Source organism: Peromyscus californicus, unplaced genomic scaffold (assembly GCF_007827085.1).
Source record: "Peromyscus californicus insignis strain IS unplaced genomic scaffold, ASM782708v3 Scaffold_20__1_contigs__length_68692818, whole genome shotgun sequence".
Lineage (NCBI taxonomy): Eukaryota > Metazoa > Chordata > Mammalia > Rodentia > Cricetidae > Peromyscus > Peromyscus californicus.
Genome location: NW_026294503.1, coordinates 56,646,623 through 56,667,595, shown reverse-complemented (window position 1 = coordinate 56,667,595; position 20,973 = coordinate 56,646,623). Strand labels below are relative to the sequence as shown.

The following is a 20,973-nucleotide window of genomic DNA, read 5'->3' as shown; positions in this document are numbered from 1 at the left end:
ATGCTGCACCTCCTAAGTCTCCCCAAACAGCACCACTAAATGGGGACCACACAATCAAAAGGGGGGAGGACTGTAGGGGACTTTATCAGTCAAACCTCCACACAAATCAAGGCCTTAGACTTAAAACTCAATGCCAGACCTGTCATGCTGTAAGCTGGTACCAGAAAGAGTCCCGAACCATGATTCTAAGCTGTTTCCCAAGGAGTGAAACACTGGATCAGTGCTAGCCAGGTGATCAAGGGACTTCCCGACCACAACTTCTCTAGCATCAGGGAGAGAGTAGAGTGCAGAGAGTAAGACCCTCACTATAAAGAGCAGAGCATAAAAGCTAATGTAGGACTCTGCCTTGGACCTCAGCCTCAGTGACTGATTTCATGTTTGAAGATGAACAATCGGTACCTTCCAGAGCATCAGGAGGAAATCCTTCATCTCAGTGGGACAGCTTGAGTTCTGGCTTGCATCACTGCATCGTTGGAGTCAAGCTGGGGCACTCTGACACTGTAGGACCCTTTGGCTAAGCTAGAGCCCAGCTTTCTGTCAGCCTTAGTGGCTAAGGGACTGCCACTCCAATTTGGGCAGCACTGTTCTCTTTATACCAGGGCTCAGAGATGAAGCTTCTTGATCAGCCCTGTTACTATGCATCCTGGTGGATGAACTTGTGTTTTAGTCTGTATTACTGCCGGCTGCAATCACAAGTCTACCTCCAACCCTGAGACTATGTAGATCCTGTGGCTATGAGACTCAGGTGTGATAACAGCATCAGCTTTGGTGGTGATTACCTTCAGCGATATTACCCAAGTTTCAGGCAACATAATATGGATCAAGATGCCATGAAGGAGGGTAGGATGGAGGAAAAACCATAGGACTTTGTTTTGGAACTTATAGTAAGACAAGAGAAACACAGCACAGAGGAGATCCTAGTGTCTCTCATTCTCAGGACTACTCATAGATAGAACCTCTGGATTTCAGGTGAGGAAATACGGCCTCAGTCTATCAGATTTACATTCTGGCTCAGCATCACCTGTAGGTAGCTGGTTGCAACAGTCTTAACCTATTAATTCCCTAATCCATAGGCAAGAAAGAGCAGTATGAGCCTTGGACCAGCCTAGTGCAATACTGTTCTTGTTGGGCTATGAACTCAGAGTGTGCATGATGGTTCAGCTCAGCTGTCAACTTGATGAGTTCTAGAACCCCCTGTGAGACGGAGCCTCTCTGCATTCTGGTGGACAATTACATTGATGACATTAATTGAAAGGGGAAATATCCAGGTAGTACCATTCCCTAGACTAGGATCCTGGACCATATAAAAAGGAGAAAGTAAACTGAGCACCAACATTCATCATTCTCTGCTTCCTGACTGCAGGCACAATGCAACCTGTTCCCTCAAGCTTCTGCTACTATAACTCTCCTACCATGATGGGCTGTCTACCCTGGAACTGTGGTCTATTGTCATAGTTGGGGGTTCTATTGCTGTGATGAAACACCATGACCAAAAGCAAGTTGGGGAGGAAAGGGTTTATTTGGCTTACACTTTGTAGTCCATCACTGAAGGAAGTCAGGACAGAAACTCAAACAGAGCCGAAACCTGGAAGTGGGAGCTGATGCTGAGGTCATGGAGGGGTGCTGCTTACTGGCTTGCTCACCATGGTTTGCTCAGCCTGCTTTCTTATAGAACCCAAGACTACCAGACCAGGAATGGCCTCACCCACAATGAGTTGGATCCTCCCTCACCAGTCACTAATTAAGAAAATACCCTACAGCCAGATCTTATGGAGTCATTTTCTCAGTTGAGGTTCCCTTTTTTTTATATGACTCCAGTTTGTCAAGTTGACACAAAACTAGCTGTGACAGCTATAACTAGCCCTTTCTCCTTTAAGTTGCTTTTGTCAGTATATTTTAGCACAGCCACGGAAAAGTAAGTAGGACACACTGATAAAGCTGGAAGGTATTTGAGATCATCCTTGTCAAAATGGTAAGGTCTTGTCTCAAAAACCAAAACCTACCAAACAAAGTAAAGTGCAAAAATAATCAAAATAGTGGGATTACTTTGAATTGAAAAGCTTTTGCACAGAGAAAGGAAGAGTACGGTACAGTGATATGAAAGAGGAGATGGGAAACACAAGGATAGGGTTCTAATTAGGGAGGGGAGGATAAATAACAAAAGAAGGAAGGTAAAATAACAGTAAGGATGTCTGAAAAAAGTCATAGGGAATAATACTATTAAATATCTACCTGAGGATATCTATGATGCATGTAAGTCATTACATATATATATTTTTTTTTTAAATAGAATTTCCTCTGGTCTGCTGGTGCTCCCTCCAAGAGCCAAAGCCCTTCTAACAAAGTCTCCAGTATTAGACATGAGAATCTCTCTTATGTTGATACCTCATGTTAAAGCACCCGAATAAAATGAAAGGAGGAACATGACGCAGTTTCAGAAGCTGGAGTTCACAAAGCAAAGCAACCCACAAAGGCTGGATCATGGTTTTTTTAAATGTTGTGGAAATAACTAGAAAGATGCTTCAGAGAAGCAAGAGTAGAAATGATATGAAACTCTTGAGAACTATGAGGAAGTCACGGTGTCGCAGGAGAGGGATATGTGGCACAGTCAAAGTGGGATCCAGCTGGGACAGGGAAACAGAAAAGAATGTCATTAAGTAGTGGGTGGGGGGCAATGAAACAGAACACTGCCCCAAGGGCACTAGGAGTCACGACTGGCTTGTGTTCCCTGCAACTTGCAGCATTCATACAGTGTAAACAAATCCACATCCTCACTGAGTACCTGCACCATTGCATTTCTTTTCCAGGCACTGCCAACAACAACAAAATAGAACACCTCATCGTGAGCCACGCTTTTTTGAATAAGACACACTCAAGTTTATCCATTCTCACTATTTAATTTATTTTTCTTCTTTTCTAAAATAGGTGCAACTGGGAAGGCAATGTGGGTAGGTATTAACTGGCTGTAGACTGTTCACACTGGTTCAGACAAGAGCAGGTTGTAGTGTGCCTGTATCTGTATGGGATGGTGCTGCCATCAGAGCAATCGAGTGTAATGTCCCTGTATTCATAGTTTTCTTCACGGCAGCAAACACACGAATTCTCCAATTGGAAGGTCTCATAATTGTACCTGAAAGAAAGGAAATCAATAATAAATATTTTGAAATATTTGCAAACATTCCATAACTTGATATCCATACTTCTGTTCTAATGACTTTTTAAATGGCTTACTAGCCTTTACTTAATGTGATTTTTAGACTTTGTATCCCTTCCAACTACAAAACTCTGATGCAGATCAGTGACAATTGGCATTTGAGACAAGAATGAGATTAAAAAGAAAGAGTTGTCACTGAATAATGGGAACAGTGTCAAATTATAATTATTCTCACTAAATTAATCTGTATGTAAAATTGTATATTAAAAGGAAAACATATAACGCCACTCTAAAATTCAACTTTAAAATGATGGGCAGTGTAGTTCTTTGAGTAAGGACCCTCTACAGTCACTACAGGAAAATGAATGCATTTATCATAAATATGTTAAGCATGTTTAAGAAATGATCTCAGAATAACTGATCTCTAAACTGATTATTTTAGTCCTCAGGTCTTAGTGTTCTATATATTTTTCCATTGTGTCCTAATCAGAGTATTCTTTCAGGTCAAACTCCACTATGTAATGTTGCTTGATTTTTTCTCTAAGCACTAAGTTAATGCACAGAACACATTCAAAGGGAAACTTACTTGAGAGTCCTTTTGCATTCTCCTATACATCTTGCCATCTCAACTTTCTTCCTACAGCCGTTATACCTAACAGTCACATTCACAGGAGCAGTTCTACAGTCACTCTTACCTAAAGCAAAGCACATAACAAAGAAGTGAGATTTAACATCTTAACTATCATTAGGCATACATTGTCTTAAGATCCAAAGGGAAGAGGCACACCAACTACTTGGCCATGTTATTAAGGGAAACAACCATCTCATCCCTGACTGTGAACCTGGCTAAAACTTGGATAAATGTGGTGATGTATTGTGTACCCCAATATAACAAAGCCAGTCACTATATTAAACATAGAGGTCAGGCAGTAGTAGCACATGCCTTTAACCCTAGCATTCAAGAGGCAGAGATCCATCCAGATCTCTATTAGTTCAAAGCCACACTGGGAACAGAGCCAGGTGTGGTGGCATATGCCTTTAATCCCAGCACTAGGAAGGAAGGAAGATGGCAGGGCACAGAAAGGTATGCAAGGTGTGAGTAAACAGGAAATATCTCTCTTGAGGATGAAGATTTCATAGAGGTAAGAACGTGGCTGGCTTATTCTATTTCTTCCACTCCAACCTGGCTCCAGGTTCTTTTAATTAATAAGACCTTTTAAGATTTGTGTTACAGATAGCTATTGTCTTGTTGTTGCTATGATTATATTAGAGGTTAAGCAGAAAGGAAGTGATAAGTAGAAGAAAGAGAGAGGGTTCAGTAAGAGCAGAGAAGATGATGGGACATTTTCCGTTGCCTATTACGTAATCTTGTGTTCTAATACCCAAATTTACAAGTCAGACCTCTGGTGTTAGGAAAGAAAAGTAGTCTGGTTTCTTACATTGGAAACAAAACAAATTTTACAAGAAAAACTACTACTATCAATAAGTAACTAACCCCCTTTGCAAGCATATCAGTTGGCAGCTTGTATTTTGACCCTGATTTCTATATTTTAACATGACTGGTAAACCTTCTATTAATGATCTGTCATTCTATCTTAACGAAATGCTGCTTTTTCAACCACTTAGATATTCTCTGTATAGAGAGGTTAACTTACATGTATAGCAACATTTCTTTGAATCGTAGGTTCTCTCTCCCTGTAGGAAAAAAAATGAAATATTTAATATTGAATGAAATATGAAAAATTTTAATATCCTAAAGTAGCAACAGGAAGGAGATGAGCATGCTGATGTCAGATCTAGGGCGAGGCTAGAGCAGAAAGTGTTGAGCTTGATCATAAACATGAGACTGAGGGTTTAAAACTAAGATTTTGCAATGACAGGAAGAAAAGGAAAAAGAATATGCAAATATGAAAACAAATTATGCTTCACTTACTTCGAAGGAAAAATTCTTTAACACAATACCAGATGCCATCAGTCTTTTACTCAAGTTACGCACTTAAGCTTTGTTTCCCATTCAAATCTTCCTAACTCTTCAGATGAAGTCCAAATAAACTTTTGTAATACAGTATTTAAATTTTAAAGTAATGCTTTAAACTATGTTGTGAATTACAGATTCAGAAAGAAAAGTGATAATTTAATATCCAAGCATTCATTAATATAAAAAGCCAACATATATTGAGTGTGTTGGCACAAGTCAGAACTAGTTGAGGAGAGAGGACCTCATTTTAAACAAGTCCCAGCTAGATTAGCCAGTACGAAAACTTGTGGGGCATTTTTCTTGACTAATTGTTAATATAGAAGGGCCAACTGACTGTGGCCAGTGCCAACCCTGGGATGGTGGTCCTGAGCTATATAAGAAGGCAGCCTGAAAAAGCCATGGAGTACAAGCTACTAAACAGCCCTCCTCCATTGCCTCTGCACCAGCTCCTGGAACCAGGTTCCTGCTCCAGTTCCTGTCCTAACTTCCCTAGTGACATGTTATATGAGAGTTGTAAGATGAATAAATCCTTTCCTCTCCAAGTTGCTTTTGATCATGGCATTCATCACAGTAATAGAAACTCAAACATGGAGGCACAGAAATGATGGTTGTGGCACAAAAATATAAAAATAGTACAGATACCCTGAGTTTTCATTAAAGAAGATGTTTTTTAGTTTTGCTTATAAAATAGTGAAGAGGGATTTGGCTCAATAGGTTAGAGTGGTTGTTGCTTTATTTGTTGTTGTTGTTCTGAGAAAATTTAAAAATTTAATTAAAATCTAATTACATCATCAAATGCTTTTTCATGCTCCCACCCCAGCTCCCTTTGGAATCCTCATATTCCTTATTATTATTGTTATGTATATGTGTATATATAATTATATGTATATATAGTCAAATTTATACATACACAAAGAGAGAGAAAGGGAGAGAGAGAGAGACAGAGAATTTGTAGTTCTTACAAAGGACTCGGATTTAGTTTCCAGAACCCACAACCATCCATACTCCATTTCCAGGGAACAAATATCCTCTTCTGACCTCTGAGGGTATTAGGCATGTACATAGTGCACACACACACACACACACACACACACACACACACACACACACACAAACACATGCAGGCAAAAACACTCATACACATAAATTAAAATAAATAAATAAAGAAATAGCTAATATTTTTGTAATAACCTACTTTTGGAATAGCACTATATTAAGTTTTGTGGAGCTGGAAAAATACAAGCCTTTCTTGGTATGAGGAATATACTCAATTAAAGCTGATATTTCTAGAATTCTCTGGCTCTTGATGCATGAATTTGTATAAAGATCCATGGAACTGACAACAGATCTATATCTCTTGGCCAAAGGCCTACTTTCCCAACGGAGCAGAAAGATGAGAAGGGACTGAGTTGAGCTTAAGTGGCAACCTTGCTCGCCCATGTTAAGACCGTGACTTACTTCTGCACACCACGTTTGCTTTGGGCAGTCCTGAACCACGGCTACCAAGCCAGTGCTGTTGCAGGTGTAGGAGACACATGGGTTGCTAGGATCATCAAAGGATGCACCAATCTGCAAGGTGATTGGGGGGAGGAGAGAAGTTATTTGCCTTGGAATATAATTTAACCTACCAGTTAAAAACTGGCAAAAAAAAAAAAAAAAAAAAAAAAAAAGGATGAAAATTCTGATTTTACTGTCTGTAGAGAGGTACTTTCAGTTGCTGTAACCAGTTAAGGAAAGGTGGTTCTTTAACTTCAGTGAATAAATTAAAATTTTCCATTGGGGACACAGAATGTATCAAAATTCCCAACCTTCAAAATAAAACTTATGATAGTCACTCTGTCATACGTTTAAAGAATATTTTTCAAGACAGGATGTTTTATGGCAAGCAAGTTCACCAATAGTTGTGCTTTATGTTTCAAGAAAAATATGACATCTGAGTGTAGAAAATGATACAAAAGAGGTTTATTGAATTAAGACTCATGGGTCTGCAAGATGTCTTAGTATAAAAGCACTTTTCGTGAGCTGAACTGATAATGAGCTGGATCCTAGAAATCCACTGTAGAGAGAATTGATACCTCAAAGGTACCCTTGGCCTTCCCACATGCGCCATGCTACATGCACACACATTAATAATAGATACAAGTTTAAATGAGGACTAATAGGGCTGCAGAAATGACTCAGTGGTTGATTACTCGCTGCTCTTCCAGAGGACCAGGATTTGGTTCTCAGCACCCAAATGGTGGCTCACCATCTACACCTGAGTTCCAGGGGGTCCAGTGACCTCTTCTGCCTTCTAAGGGCACCAGGAACCCATGTGGTGTACATGCATACAGGCAGACTTATGCACATAAATATGAAACATATTAAAAACATTTATACATTTATACACATAACACTACAAAAACACTAATACACTTAAAATAAAAATAAATCTTTAAAGTAGGGTTATGGCAATCCTCCCAAGATGCCTTACTTCTGTCTTTGTTAAAGCTCTTTGGACTATTTTGTAATTAATTTCTACCCAGCATTCAAAGCACAGTCTGAGAAACAGTGTTTAATTTAGGCCAGTGGTTCTCAGCCTTCCTAATGCTGTGAGCCTTTAATACCCCCAAACATAAAATTATTTTTGTTGCTCCTTCATAACTGTAATTTTGCTACTGTTGTGAATTGTAATGTAAATATCTGATATTCAGGATAGCTGATATATGACCCCTGTGAAAGGGTCAGTTGAGAACTACTGATTTAGGGCTTTAGGCCCTAAGATAAATTCCCTTTTAAACTGAAATGTTATGATTTCAACTCTTTTACATGCAAATTATTACAATTTCCTTTTTTGTTTCTAGCCATTAGGTTTCTAGAGTCACACCAATTTTGGAAATGGAAAGTTGAGGGGATCAGACTGAAATGTGAGCAGGGTAAATGATTTGTGATGGTAGAACTCCGAAGTGCCTCCTGTTACGTGTTTCTCAGCATGCCTCGTTTACTTTAGCTTGAGCTTTAAGTATTTAACAGCACTAGTCGAGAGTGTTAATACCAGTTTGGGAATCATCTGACATATGTGGTTTCACCAAGTCTTTGCTAGAAAGTTAAGCCCTGCCCCAAAGGTGAGCTCAGCAGTCCAGACCCAGTCCTGCACAAGCTAAGCCCCTGAGTGGGTAGAGCCCTTGAGGTTTCTTGGTTGGTGGCTGGCATTTTGGCCGTCTGATCTTTCTGGTTGTAATTACAGCTGAACTCTGTTCGTTGATTCGAATGCGGCACAGTATGTCTTCTCCATCTGGCAAGGCCCTGGGGAACTTCAGTTCTGATATCAACTGCTGGCTGGTTAGTGATTGAGAGAGAGCACTGCTTCTGTTGGAGGGAGCGCTGTGAGAACTGTGTTTTATGTAACTAGTGTGGACAAAGAAGAACATATCCTTGATCTGTACCAAAGTGTTTTCAAAACCATATTTTTAAAATGATAACCTGAAAACCCCCTGGCGTGGCTTAGCATTGCATTTATTCAGATGATTATATTAATAAAATAGAGACGAAAAAGGCTTACCTCATAATCCGTATTGTTAAATAAACAGGTTCTTGGTTCTGAAAAGTAAATGCAATATACTTCTTTAAGATTTATGAAAAAGAATTTGAGGATGGGATAATACTTATCAACCAGTTATACTTTTCTTAAAATAGTATCATTGCCTTTTAACCTATTGATGCTGTTAATATTTCTTAATTCTGGGTTTTCCTTCATCACAACAATAAGTTTTAAGAAGTACTAATTTTGTTATATTTACCAGATCCTAATGTCATTTGTGACATATTAGCTCACAACCACCCCTTGAATGTATAAACAGGCAATGAATGGACCGATTCAGTTCATATAATGTGTTACGGATGCATACCACAGTGGCCGATGTCACAGCAGGAGTCATTCGATTTGAATATCATAAGCTTCTCTCCAGTTTGGCAGGTGGGCGGAGAAGGACACTCTTTAGGTTTGCAGTCCACAGCCTGTGCGTCAGTACAGGTACACTGGTGGCAGTTAGATATCCATGTGTCTCCAGGCTGCAGATACAAACCATGTTTAGACTTTGTTTGCAAAAAGAGGCAGAAAGGAGTTTAGGTTATAGTAGACCAGAACTTTATACTTACAGATTTCTCTTCTCCCAGTGGACCATGACACACTGTTAACATCAAATGATAAGTACTAATTAGATGTTGTAAATTCCGACCACTTGCTATTTATAGATAACAAGCAGGGGGCCCATACTGTCATTGACACCAGGATTTAAAAGGTCAATTTGTGGAGACATCAGGCCTGAAGGTGGATAAATGACACCCACCTGCTTCCAGCAAAGTGTTTTGTATAAGAGTACACGTGTGTGTGTGTGTGTGTGTGTGTGTGTGTGTGTGTGTGTGTGTGTGTGTGTACACTATCCAGCTCACTGTCTTGTAAAACTGCTTTCTATCTCTACAACTCAGTATGTATCAAGACATCATTGGCAAATCCTAAGATCCAAATTCCCTTAACCAATCATTTGAATTCCCTGTCATAGGTGACATTAACTTTCACATTCAAAAATATGTTCTCCTTTCTTTAAATATAATGTTCAGGATCGTCCTAGAAGCTCTTCTTACTCTTCACTTTTTGTCTCCAGTCTCTTCAATGGAACTTGTTCTCCACAATGAACAACACTAAGTGGAAGGCTCTCCGATTTCTAACTTGTTTGAGCCCATGGACACTTTGAAGCCATGGACACAGCTCTAGCTCTGTGAATATACAGTATCCCAACAGATCTTCAATAATCTCTAACATAAATGCACAAGACAGACTGTGTCTTCTTGCCCCAAGCACAGTTTTCTCTTCCAGATTAAAGTACATTTTCTATTATTAAAGCATCAGACTTAGGAGCCATGCGTATTAATTGCAGTTTGTCATTCAAACCGCTAACAAGTCCTTTACTCTCTCCCTCACTTTAAACCTTTCCTTTCTTTGTTCTTGGCTAATCCACCTCATCATCATCAATCCAGCAACTCAATTGCCTGGATTCCTTTCTGATCCAATCGCTTCTCTACACCACAATCACAGCAATTTTCCTAATGCCTAATTAGATAATTGCTTTTATTTTAAAGGTGAGTCTTTTTAAAATGAATACTTTATTCTAGTTTCCAAGGTCTCCCACATTAAAGCCATCTCTTTAATCAAGTAGAACAGTTGATTGGTTCTAGAATGGTCTACTTATTGCCATCAAATTCCAATCCTAAAATCTGCTTTCTCCATAGGCCATCCACTTACTTCTTATTGTAAACTTTATCGTCTACCTCACATGAACACCATGTTTTTTTTTTAATTTTTCATTTCCCCACTAAATGAGGTCAAAATTATTTTCTTTATTAAATACTCACTGCAAAATACATTACATTATCTTAAAAGTAGTAGGAACTCAATAAAGTTCTCAGAAATGAGTAAATTCAGGCACAGTTGCAATTGTCAACTAGAACAAAGGCCCCAACGTTGTATTATGTAGTTAAATGCTCACTGTTAGGAGAGCAGTAACATTACCTCTTATCAGAATATGTAATTTCATGAAAGAGCTAGCAGGCAAATAGGCATGCACTGCTTGGACGCATTGGTTTGTGAATGAGGAAATAACTTATACGTTATTTGGCGAGTAAAAGCCAGATTCACGTACTTAGTTTATTCTAGAACATTTCATGACCATTCATGTACTGAAGTGACTTCAGACACTTGATGCACAAGAAGAACCATCACCATAGAATTCCTCTGCAGTGGGGGTGCACTCACCTGGGGCTGGTGGAAGCGTGCCTGGACACACTGTGTAAAAACAGAAAACCTGTTAGCCTCTGGAATATTGGGAATGGTGTCATGGTGTTGGGGAAAATACATTACTATATTGCTGAAATAATTGGCCATACAGTCAGGCTTACAGATATTCCACCTCTCTCCCTTCTGTGCTGTTAACAGCATTTGACATCCTACTATTGTAGGGTGTTTCTTTTAGACCTTAAAATTTAATAGACGAGAAATCTGTATTGAGAGTAGAAAATACAGACAAACTTCTCTTGAAATTTTTCTTGGAAAACAATTTTCATGAGTAGGTCATGAATAAACAGTAAGGGGTGATTTCACAGGGATGTAATTATAATAAGATAGTTTGGATCTTAAGAACATTTATCCTTTGTTCCAACCTCTTGAAATGCTTTAATTTTGTTTCATCCCTCCCAAACAATTTAAACAGATAACATATGCCTGGACACCTGTAAGTTTCTATACTTCACAGGTATGGGCCAGCCATATTTACAAAATTCTAAATTCTGATTCCAATTCAAAATTGCTGAAAGTCAAATTTGTACTGTTATCCCACCCTATGAAAAGAAAAGAAACACAAACTCACTAGGATGGGCATTCTTAAAAGAAACTTTCAATTTCTACATCTTTACTTAGAAAACAGAACTGAACCCTCTATTCTCCTCCTCTTCCACCGAACCATAATTTTTGTAGATATTTTTGGTTGATCAATAAATGAACAATAGCAATCATATTTTGTGCCTATAAAGCCCCTGTCCCCACTACAAAGGTTACAACATGGCAATCGCCGTTTCTTACTGAAGGTTTGGCTTTGAATGTATACTACAGACCCTAGCATATTTTTAACTACAGGACATGCCAGTGGACCATGAAATAATTGGAGGTCTTCTCACACTGACCTGTTTCCTTTTCAGTGTCTTGACCCTCTGTTGTAGTGGTTTCTAGAGTAGGGGAGGATGACAAAACAATGTTTTACTCACAATAATAAGAATTCATATCATGTCTGGGTCTGTTCGTCTCAGTGATGGCAGATTCGTGTGCAAGGTGGACCCCATATGGAAGGGATAAATTTCATAGGATTTGAGTCTCCTGGATCTTACTATTTTACCTGGCTGGGATACGTGGGCACTGGTGGTGACTACAGCTGCTGTTGAAGTGGAGTCTGCAAAAGGAAGTAAGCAATATAGGTTATTTTATTCCTGGACCAGCACCATCCATAACCTTCTTCTCAGGAATCTCAGACTGAGTCAGGCATGGTGGCACAGCCTGGAATCCTAGAGGTCGGAAGATTGAGATAGGATTGTAAATCTGAGACCAGCATAGGGTACACAGTGAGACCTTATTTCAAAACAACATAGAGCTCTCAGGCTGCATGCTACATCTTCCAAAGAGTCAGATGAAAGCCTTTTTTTTTTTTTTCCCCAAAGGGCTTCCAAGTTGTATCATAACAGAAAGTTCCCCTGTTCTCCTTGGTCCCCATTCTGGCTTACTTCCTTTCCAGAAACCCTCAACTCAGCTCCTTAGGACCAAAGCCACACTGATCTCTGAGGGTGGTATAACCAACATTTATGTTTTGGTGCTCCAGTTCCAGACTGAGAAACTACAGCAGCGCTTCTCCCACTCCTAAGAACAAATTCACATTTCTTACAGTCAATAAAAGAGTCTTTGTATCCAAAGAGAAATAACCCGTTTTCTTATAAACTCTTATTCTTTTGCTGTGGCTTAATGTTTTTGGAGGAAGTAGTTTTCCTAGACTCACCTGTTTTTCCTCCTGTGCTTTGACTGCCTGGTGCTTCTGTGGGGACTCCTGAGGGGGTAAATTTAAATTCTTTTAGTTTATTGAGACCTTAGTCATAAGAAAAAACAAATCCACGATGGTGGGTGAATTAAACATCTCTATTCACCAGAACTAGAATTCTCTAGGTCTCTGGAAATTCCATTTGAACCTGACATAACACCTAAACAGCAAGATAGTTAAGACAGTGATGGGGTGATACATTGTGTACCCTAGTAAACTTGCCTGGGGATCAGAGGACAGAGTCAGCCACTAGATTAGACATAGAGGTCAGGCAGAGGTGGCACACACCTTTAATCCCAGAAATTGAGATCCCATGCCTTTGCTTGGGAAGCACACATGCCTTTAATCCCAGGAAGTAATGTGGCAGGGCAGAGAAAGGTATATAAGGCATGAGGAGACAGGAACTCACTCTCTTTAGGCTGGGGATTTTGTAGAGGTAAGAACTCGTGGCTGGCTGTTCTGCTTCTCTGATCTTTCAGCTTTCACCCCAATATCTGGCTCTGGGTTTTTTATTAAAAGATCATCTAAGATTCCAACAACACAGTGACAGCAACAAGATCATGTCTAAGAGACTGTGTGCAGGGAATGACCAAAAGGAAAAGGACCACACTTAGTTCACTGGACATTTTATCAAATAAAATGAAAGCACCACAGCAAAAAGGCCATGTGAATTTTGTCAAAAGAAGCACAAAACTCTGTTTCTGTCCATTTTGTTCTTATCTGCTATCTACTACAGACCCCAGAGAGTCACCAACCACCCTAAAGGCTGAAAATGCAAGTAACTAACTACTTGCTGTTGCAACTCCAGCATACGCTCCAACTTTTGCAGAAGCTGTAGTCCCTGAACAGAGGTGGGGCAAAGCTTGGGGTGTGGACATTGGAAAATATACAGCCCTGTGACTTTCCACACTATCTCTAGGTGAGGCAGCAGCCTCTGCAGTTCAGAGACAAATTTCCCCAATCATTTTCATGACTCATGAGTGCGGAAATGCCCAGGGGCTACAGTTGGACCAGTGGTTACTCCTGTGGTGACTGAAATCACAGAAGGAGAGAGTAATTTATGAATCCCTCCAGCCTAAAATTAGGATCGGAGTTTAGAATAAATGTGTTTCTTGAATTAACTTTCTTGCTTCTACTGACACATTATTCATGATCCCTGTCATACCACTTTCTCTAAACATAGAAAGGGTAGTTCTCATGGAGTAATGTGTGATCATCCAGGAAATCTGTACTCAAAGAAGAGCTGGGGAAAATTCCCCAAAATTCATTATATCAGACAACTTAAAAATGAAGGGGTAGGAAATTAGCTGTTGGGGCCCATCTAACTGAACTCTAGCATCTGTGGTCCTGCCACTTAAACAAGTTGTTGCCTCTAAATGGACGAATAAAAGCAAAGAAGAAGTTCAGAACCACATGACTAGTAAAAGTTTGCTATGTGTTGGCGAGGCCCCACAACTAGACTCCTTTCTTTACTGTTAAGTCATTGGTTTCCCTATGTTGGGACCACCAGATGCAGAGTAAAGTCATGCCAGATACCTGTGGTGTCTGACATAAAGAGCAAAGGAAGGAGGAATGACCAAAGTAAAGATCCATTATCATCCTAAAACAGTGATTCTCAACCTTCCTAATGCTGCAGCCTTTAACACAGTCCCTCATGTGGTGACCCCTAACCATAAAATTATGTCATTGCTGCTTCAGAACTTTAATTTTGCTACTGCTGTGAGTCATGATGTAAATATCTGATACACAGGATATCTGATATGTGAACTCTGGTGAAAAGGTCATCCAAACCCCCAAAGGGGTCACAACCCACAAGTGGAAAACCCCTGTCCCAAGTGAATGGCCAATAATGGCACGTTATCTAGTTTCCACTCAAGGAAAAAAATCTAATAAGACTAAGGGAAATTTTTTTATTTATTTTGGCCTTCTGTTTACCTGAAGTAGAACTCTCTGAGCCCGTATTTCCTCCAGCTGATGTAGTGGTTTCTGAAATGACAAATGGGAAAAGAAACCTTTCCAGGTAACTGCCACTTCCACTATAGTTTACAGAGAATCCCCTATGTGAGGACTCCTAAAATCTGCCTAAATTGATCCAAAGCCTAGTCACAAGTGAAGACATCATTGACCTTAATGAGACCTCCTGAAAGACCACTTTTCTTCTTACAAAGAAACAAATTTTAATCATAGTTGATCATTACTCAAAAGTCACATGTGGGGCAGTGATGGTGCACACATTTAATTCCAGCACTCGGGAGGCAGAGTCAGGCAAATCTCCGTGAGTTCGAGGCCATCCTGGGCTACAGAGTGAGTTCTAGGAAAGGCACAAAGCTACACAGAAAAAACCTGTCTTGAAAAACCAAAAAAAAAAAAAAAAAAAAAAAAAAAAAAAAGTCACACACACCACCATTCATTCCCACCTGCATTGTTTCCTGTGACCATGGCTCCACTGACTCCCGTGGAAGCTGTGGTTTCTGAGAGAAACAGATGAAAGAGAGGAATTTAGGAAGGAGCTTGTGACATTGTCACTTAGGCAGAGCCATGCAGCCTTCTTTCAGAATGGTTAGCTCACCGCTGCTGGAACTTCCAGATGCCTCGGTCACACTTGAAGCTGCATGGGTGGTACCTGGAACAAGAAGGCATGGAGTCAACATGAAGACTGTTTTGCGCTGATGCAACCGAGGTGTACGGCATGTGCTTTCATTCAGGAACTGTGTACTGGACAGCTCTGGGAGGTGTCATTTAGAAACTGCTTTACCTCCTTAGCAGGTCTTTGAACATGTGCTTTCATCAGACTTTCTGTTCCTGGATTAAGAATTTTCTCCATATACCAACTATTTAGTCAATAAATATGTATTACCCCCTCTTATTCATAGGGATTATACAAAAATAAAGGAAGGCACTTCCTGAGAAGCCTCTTATAGTAGCTTACTTAGCAAACATAACAAAATCTTCACCCTGATGGTAGACTGACATGGGTATAATCTCTAAAGAAAAAAAGCCCTTAATTTTCTCTATTCAGTAATAAACTTATGTCTCTGGCTTTGTGGTTTTAAGACAATCAAGGTATTTCTATAGAATGTATTGCTCCTGTGGTAAATTTACAGAAGACATCTGCTATCATAGTTATTTTGGCCGGGTTTAGTCATAGGGAAGTAGATTTTGGCTGGATCACCAAAATAACTTTCAGGGAGTGTGTCCCATGATGCCCTATTGATAGGTCAATAAGGCACAAACATAAGAAATGCCAGTTTGAATGGCACTCGCTGGCAGCAATGGTAAACGTCGGACACAACTTTTTCCTAATATTTTGACAAATATCAGAAATGGAAAGGTTTCGGGGGGGGATTTCAAGTAGTTATGAAAAAGTGCCCCTGATGCCTATGATTACCTCCACTTTTAGTGTCCCACTTTCTCCCAAAGTGGTGGTGGCTTCTGAGAGGGGTGAAATCAAGACAGGTGGCTGGGAAAGCTACAGTTCTCCTGTGCAGGGGGCAATGGAGCAGGAATCTCTTCATAGATAGAGCCATTGAAGATTCCATGGCTGCTTACTAGCTCACCTAGGTGGGAACTTCCAGGTTCAGTTCCAGTGCTACCTCATAAACAAAGGACCTCAAATCATCACACTGACTCATGTCAGTCTCCTAAAGACCTGCCTGGAGAAGAACCCGAGTGTATGTTTCTCAGAGACCCCCTCACAGCTTCCTGATGAGCTGAGAGGATATGTATGCCCTATGACCCACATCAACAAAATGATCAAAATAGAAATGTTCCCCCCATCTGAAGCCCTCCCCTGAAATTCTATCTATAATGGGATGAGGAATAAGCTGGGTTTCTCCCAGGTCACAATTCCAGTTGTTTGGCCTCTTGATGCTACAGTGGTGCCTATCATGTGACTTAAAAAACAAAACAAAACAGAAAAAAACACTTGACTGTGCCAAAAATATGAACCAAGGCTTAATATCATTATTGTCTTTGTTAAAAAACAAAAAACACGGCACATGGCTGTAATCTCAGCATTCTGGAGGCAAAGACTCAGGCAGATGGTTCTCTATGAGTTCTAATACAGACTGGTTTACATAGTTCTAGGCCAGCCAGGACTGCACAGTGAGATTCTGTCTCAAATCAAACAAACAAACTAACTAAAACAAATAAACCCCAAAGCTTTTTATATAGGATAGGATGCCTTCCAGAATTCATACTGTTTCTTCTTCTTCCTGTAACATTTTAGTGGTGTGTGTGATGTCAGAAGACATTCTCAAACTGACTGGACAGACAACCACCATTTACGATGTTATGGCTATGAGACCAGTTGCTGATAACGAGAGGGCTTTTCCAGAATATGTTCAGTTGAAAGAAAATATCCAAAGCACTACATAGTACATGGCAGGAAAACATACCTCCTACCAGGCAAGCCCAGCAGTCACATGGGAAAGCCCACACCCAACTATGGGAGCTGCCAGGTCTCACCTGCTGTGGCTCTGGTTCCCTGGGTCTCCTTATTCTCTGTTGGAGTTGTAGCCTCTGAAGGAGGAAAACGAAGAATGTGAGGTTCAAGGATTTGGTGGAGGAAGTGAAGAATTGTGTTGATATGTCATCAGAGTTGACAGTCTAAATATATTATGATCTTAAGTAACTATTAACTCTTTGCTTGTAACATATTTGTGTGCAAATTTATAGGCATAATGGTTGCTTCCCTGGGCGGTTGACAGAACATAAGCTTCTCGACAATAGTGGAAAAGCTATGTGTATCTAATTCATCAGAGGACCTGATGGTTCACTCCTTTCCATCAGTCACTGAGGTTCCCTCTCCATCGAGCCCACTGATGGTAAGAGAGCTGCTTTCTCCTTCGCATGATAAAACAAGAATGCCTGCTGTGACAAAGGTGTCTAAAGAAGAAAAGGAGCCTCTTTCTGAATTGTATGGATCAATTACATAAATGTTTTGACTTCAGCTGTTTAAAATAGAATTCCTTTATTCTAAAACTCTCAAATGATATTTAATCCATCTTGCCCAACTTCAAACTCTGTGAGCTGCAGCTTCTCCAGGTGAAACCACCATGATACCTCTTAGATAAGGAGAAGACGGCAAAATGATACATTATTTCATCCCCCTAATGTTTTTGAGCATCTCCTTTGTGTGATTCTGTGGTTCATCCTTGGGCTGTACTAGTGAACAAAATACCCAAGATCTTGCTCCTGGGACAGCCCTCATTCCAGCGTCTGGTAACCAGAAGGGGATGAAAAACACACACACAAAAAAAAAAACTAGGATGTTCACTGTTAGCAAGCAGTTTTTGAGAAAAACAAGTAAATTGTGTGTAATAATTATGGTCCTGATGTGAAGACACTGGCCAATAGTGCGGTGCTCTTGACTCTGTACATCTCAGTCCCTACAAATCTATGGTGGGAATGGAATTCCTAGGCAAGCCTGCAGGTTGTATCCACAGGAACAATGCCACCTCTTTCTTCAACCTACCTCCTCACTCATGCTTACTACAGCCATCTAAAGAGAGACTTGATAAAATAAAAAACAGACAAACAAACAACAAAAAAAGAAACGCCCACAACTTCACAGAATAATGGCTCACCTGCTCGAACTTCTGCACGGGTAGTTTCACTGCCTCCTGTGGAAGTTGTGACCTCTGAAAGAGAAAACAAAGAAAGGAGGAAAGACTGGTCTAGAAAAGTATACACAGTCCTGCTATAAAAATTAAATGTCCACATCTGAGCTGTATTTCCATCACTACCTGTATGAGATCTCACTGGTTCTTTAGTTTCCCCAGAGACTGCAACAGTGGTACCTAAAACAAGAACACAACTGTGCTCAGGAGCTCACTTATGTGCTTAGCAGTTGATTCAGATAGGGATCAGAGTTCTACAAAGCCACTGCTGAAACCTGCCAGGGCAGAAACCATCCCATACAATGATCCTACATCAAGTCTACTGACACACTTCTCAACCATAATTCCACTTGCTTTGAATGTGGGTAGGAAATGTCCTCCCATATCATTTACTGGTCATTAGTTTAGATTCAGGATCAACTAACACAGTGGTTCCCAACCTTCCTAATGCTGTGACCCTTTAATACAGTTCCTCGTGTTGTGACAACCCCAACCATAAAATTATTCTCGATGATACTTCATAACTCTAATTTTTCTACTGTTATGAATCATAATGTAAACAATTTTGGAGATGGGGGTTTTTCAAAGGGGTTGAAACCCACAGGTTAAAAACCACAGACAGAAGTCCTTGTTGCACTTGGGGAGATAAAGAAGACAATATAACATTTTTTTTTGGCTTTTTTCCCATCATTTTCTTATCAATAAAGCTTATTGAGTAGCTATTTTCAGAAGATTTGAAGGAGCTACCAGGAGGGAGGGTATAAGCCTCTCAGTGCTCACCTGTGACTGCTTCACTTTTTACTGTTTCGTTTACTCGTAGGGAAGTCGTGGCCTCTGAGGGAACGAGAGAAGAAATAGATTGTTGGCAAATATTTAAGGATGACAGAAAACACACCGTGATCCCCTTTCAATGAATCAGAGGAAACACTCAGTGATGAGAGGACACACAGAACACTCACATTGCATCACTAACCTGTGTTGGAACTGTGTGGAGCAACAGTTGTGGAAGGGATGAGACCCGTGGTGACTGAAACACAGAAGGGACTGGAATCACCACACTGGCTTTTGTTGGTTTCCCCAAGACTTAGTCTTTGGAAGTCTACAGATTCTTATTTAGTCTCCTTTCTCTGGTACAACCATGATGCTGAGAATACTCCACTAATTGCTCCACTTCAAAAGCAATCGGAGGGCTCAGCTTCTCAACTTGAGGCAACATTCCTAACAGTCTACAGGATGGGGAGGGGCAGGTGACTTTCCCCCATAGACACTGGTTTACTACCCAGAAGTAGAAGACAATGTATTAGTAGGTTTGATGAAAATTTTAAATATCAAGAAAACACTAATTAGTATTGCTTTGGGGACAGAGAAACCTGTGTATAGGAATGTTTCTAAGGTTAATTTATGCTATCTCTACTTTTCAGGCTAGAGATCTCATGAATATCTTAATGTAGCTTTTATGTACAGGAAAAATGCTGCAGAACAATTAGATCATCTATCCTATTTTAATAGAGACTCTTGGTAGATTCTTTAAAAAATATTTAATGTCAATTTTTTTTTTCCTCAGATGCAGAGTCTCTGAGTAAGTACAATATGCTTCAGGAAAGCCCACGTCCTGATAAGTCATTGGAGTGGTCCAGATAAGTCATAGGAATGGCAGCCAGCTCTCATGCTCACACCCACATCCCAGGTCGCTCTTCCCCACCTGCCATGAATTTAGTTCCAGTGTTGCCCCTGATATCTGTGAAAGCTGTAGCTCCTAAGACAATAGAAAGAGCAGAGGCATGAACTCTGGGGTATTTCAGGTAAGGATAAACATACTGGTACGCCATTTCAGCAGTGCAGTTGTACAAAAGTCATCGTGTCTAGTCAGGTGGTGGTGGTCGTCTTATATTTGAGAACCATAGCTTTGCTTTTTTTTTTTTTATAAGAGAGATGTTTTGTGTTACTTGTGTCTGTTTGTTCACTTGTACAGAGCCAGCTCTATAAAATCTGAAGGAAATCAATACACCGTTGTTACAGTTTGGGAAGGCACAAGAAGAGAGGAAGCCAAAGCAGAGTCATCAAAATCTAACTTGAAGTCCATGATCAGAAAGACTTCATTCTGATAGAGACATCTCTTGCAACGTTTCCTAGTTAAGACAACATTATTTTTTTTTAAATGTGAATTTATAATCTCATCTTGTCTTACCTGTTACTTCAGGCTGTTTTGATGGCACTAAAATAAAAAAAGTAAAATATTTTTAAGTGTACAACTTAATCCCTAAAATTTAATTTATGTATGGGATTATAAATTTTGGAAGGCAGTCACATTCTTTGGGATTCTCTCTCTCCTTCCCCTTCTGTGTGTATGTGTGTGTGTGTATGTGTGTGAGTGTGTGGTGTGTGTGTGTATGTATATATGTGTGTGAATGAGCATATATGTGTGCATGTATGTGTATCTGTGTGTATGTGTGTGTGTATCTGTGTGTATGTGTGTATATATGTGTCTGTGTATGTTTGTGTATGTGTACATGTATGCATGTGTGTGAGTGTGTGTGTGTTCGTATGACTTGTATGCATGTCAAGCACTCTCACTGAATCTGAACCCCAAACTTCTCTTTATTTGAT

The 20,973-nt window shown here is 40.0% G+C and overlaps 1 protein-coding gene across 1 annotated transcript in view; it reads right to left on the bottom strand.

Moving 5' to 3' along the window:
* Positions 1-2,883: 2,883 nt before the first annotated feature.
* Positions 2,884-20,973, bottom strand: part of Muc19 (mucin 19, oligomeric) — a 186,241-nt gene continuing 168,151 nt past the window's right edge. The window contains exons 140-159 of the mRNA XM_052747381.1: positions 20,555-20,581; positions 19,340-19,393; positions 19,147-19,200; positions 18,493-18,546; positions 18,334-18,387; positions 17,213-17,266; positions 15,315-15,368; positions 15,163-15,216; positions 14,681-14,731; positions 12,707-12,754; positions 12,056-12,109; positions 11,847-11,888; positions 10,924-10,953; positions 9,270-9,301; positions 9,020-9,182; positions 8,674-8,711; positions 6,591-6,701; positions 4,810-4,849; positions 3,741-3,849; positions 2,884-3,130 (exon numbers count right to left, since the gene is read on the bottom strand). Of these exons, the coding sequence (XP_052603341.1) occupies positions 2,956-3,130; positions 3,741-3,849; positions 4,810-4,849; positions 6,591-6,701; positions 8,674-8,711; positions 9,020-9,182; positions 9,270-9,301; positions 10,924-10,953; positions 11,847-11,888; positions 12,056-12,109; positions 12,707-12,754; positions 14,681-14,731; positions 15,163-15,216; positions 15,315-15,368; positions 17,213-17,266; positions 18,334-18,387; positions 18,493-18,546; positions 19,147-19,200; positions 19,340-19,393; positions 20,555-20,581 (1,298 nt within the window). The 3' untranslated portion in view covers positions 2,884-2,955. The remainder of the gene's footprint in view (positions 3,131-3,740; positions 3,850-4,809; positions 4,850-6,590; positions 6,702-8,673; positions 8,712-9,019; positions 9,183-9,269; positions 9,302-10,923; positions 10,954-11,846; positions 11,889-12,055; positions 12,110-12,706; positions 12,755-14,680; positions 14,732-15,162; positions 15,217-15,314; positions 15,369-17,212; positions 17,267-18,333; positions 18,388-18,492; positions 18,547-19,146; positions 19,201-19,339; positions 19,394-20,554; positions 20,582-20,973) is intronic.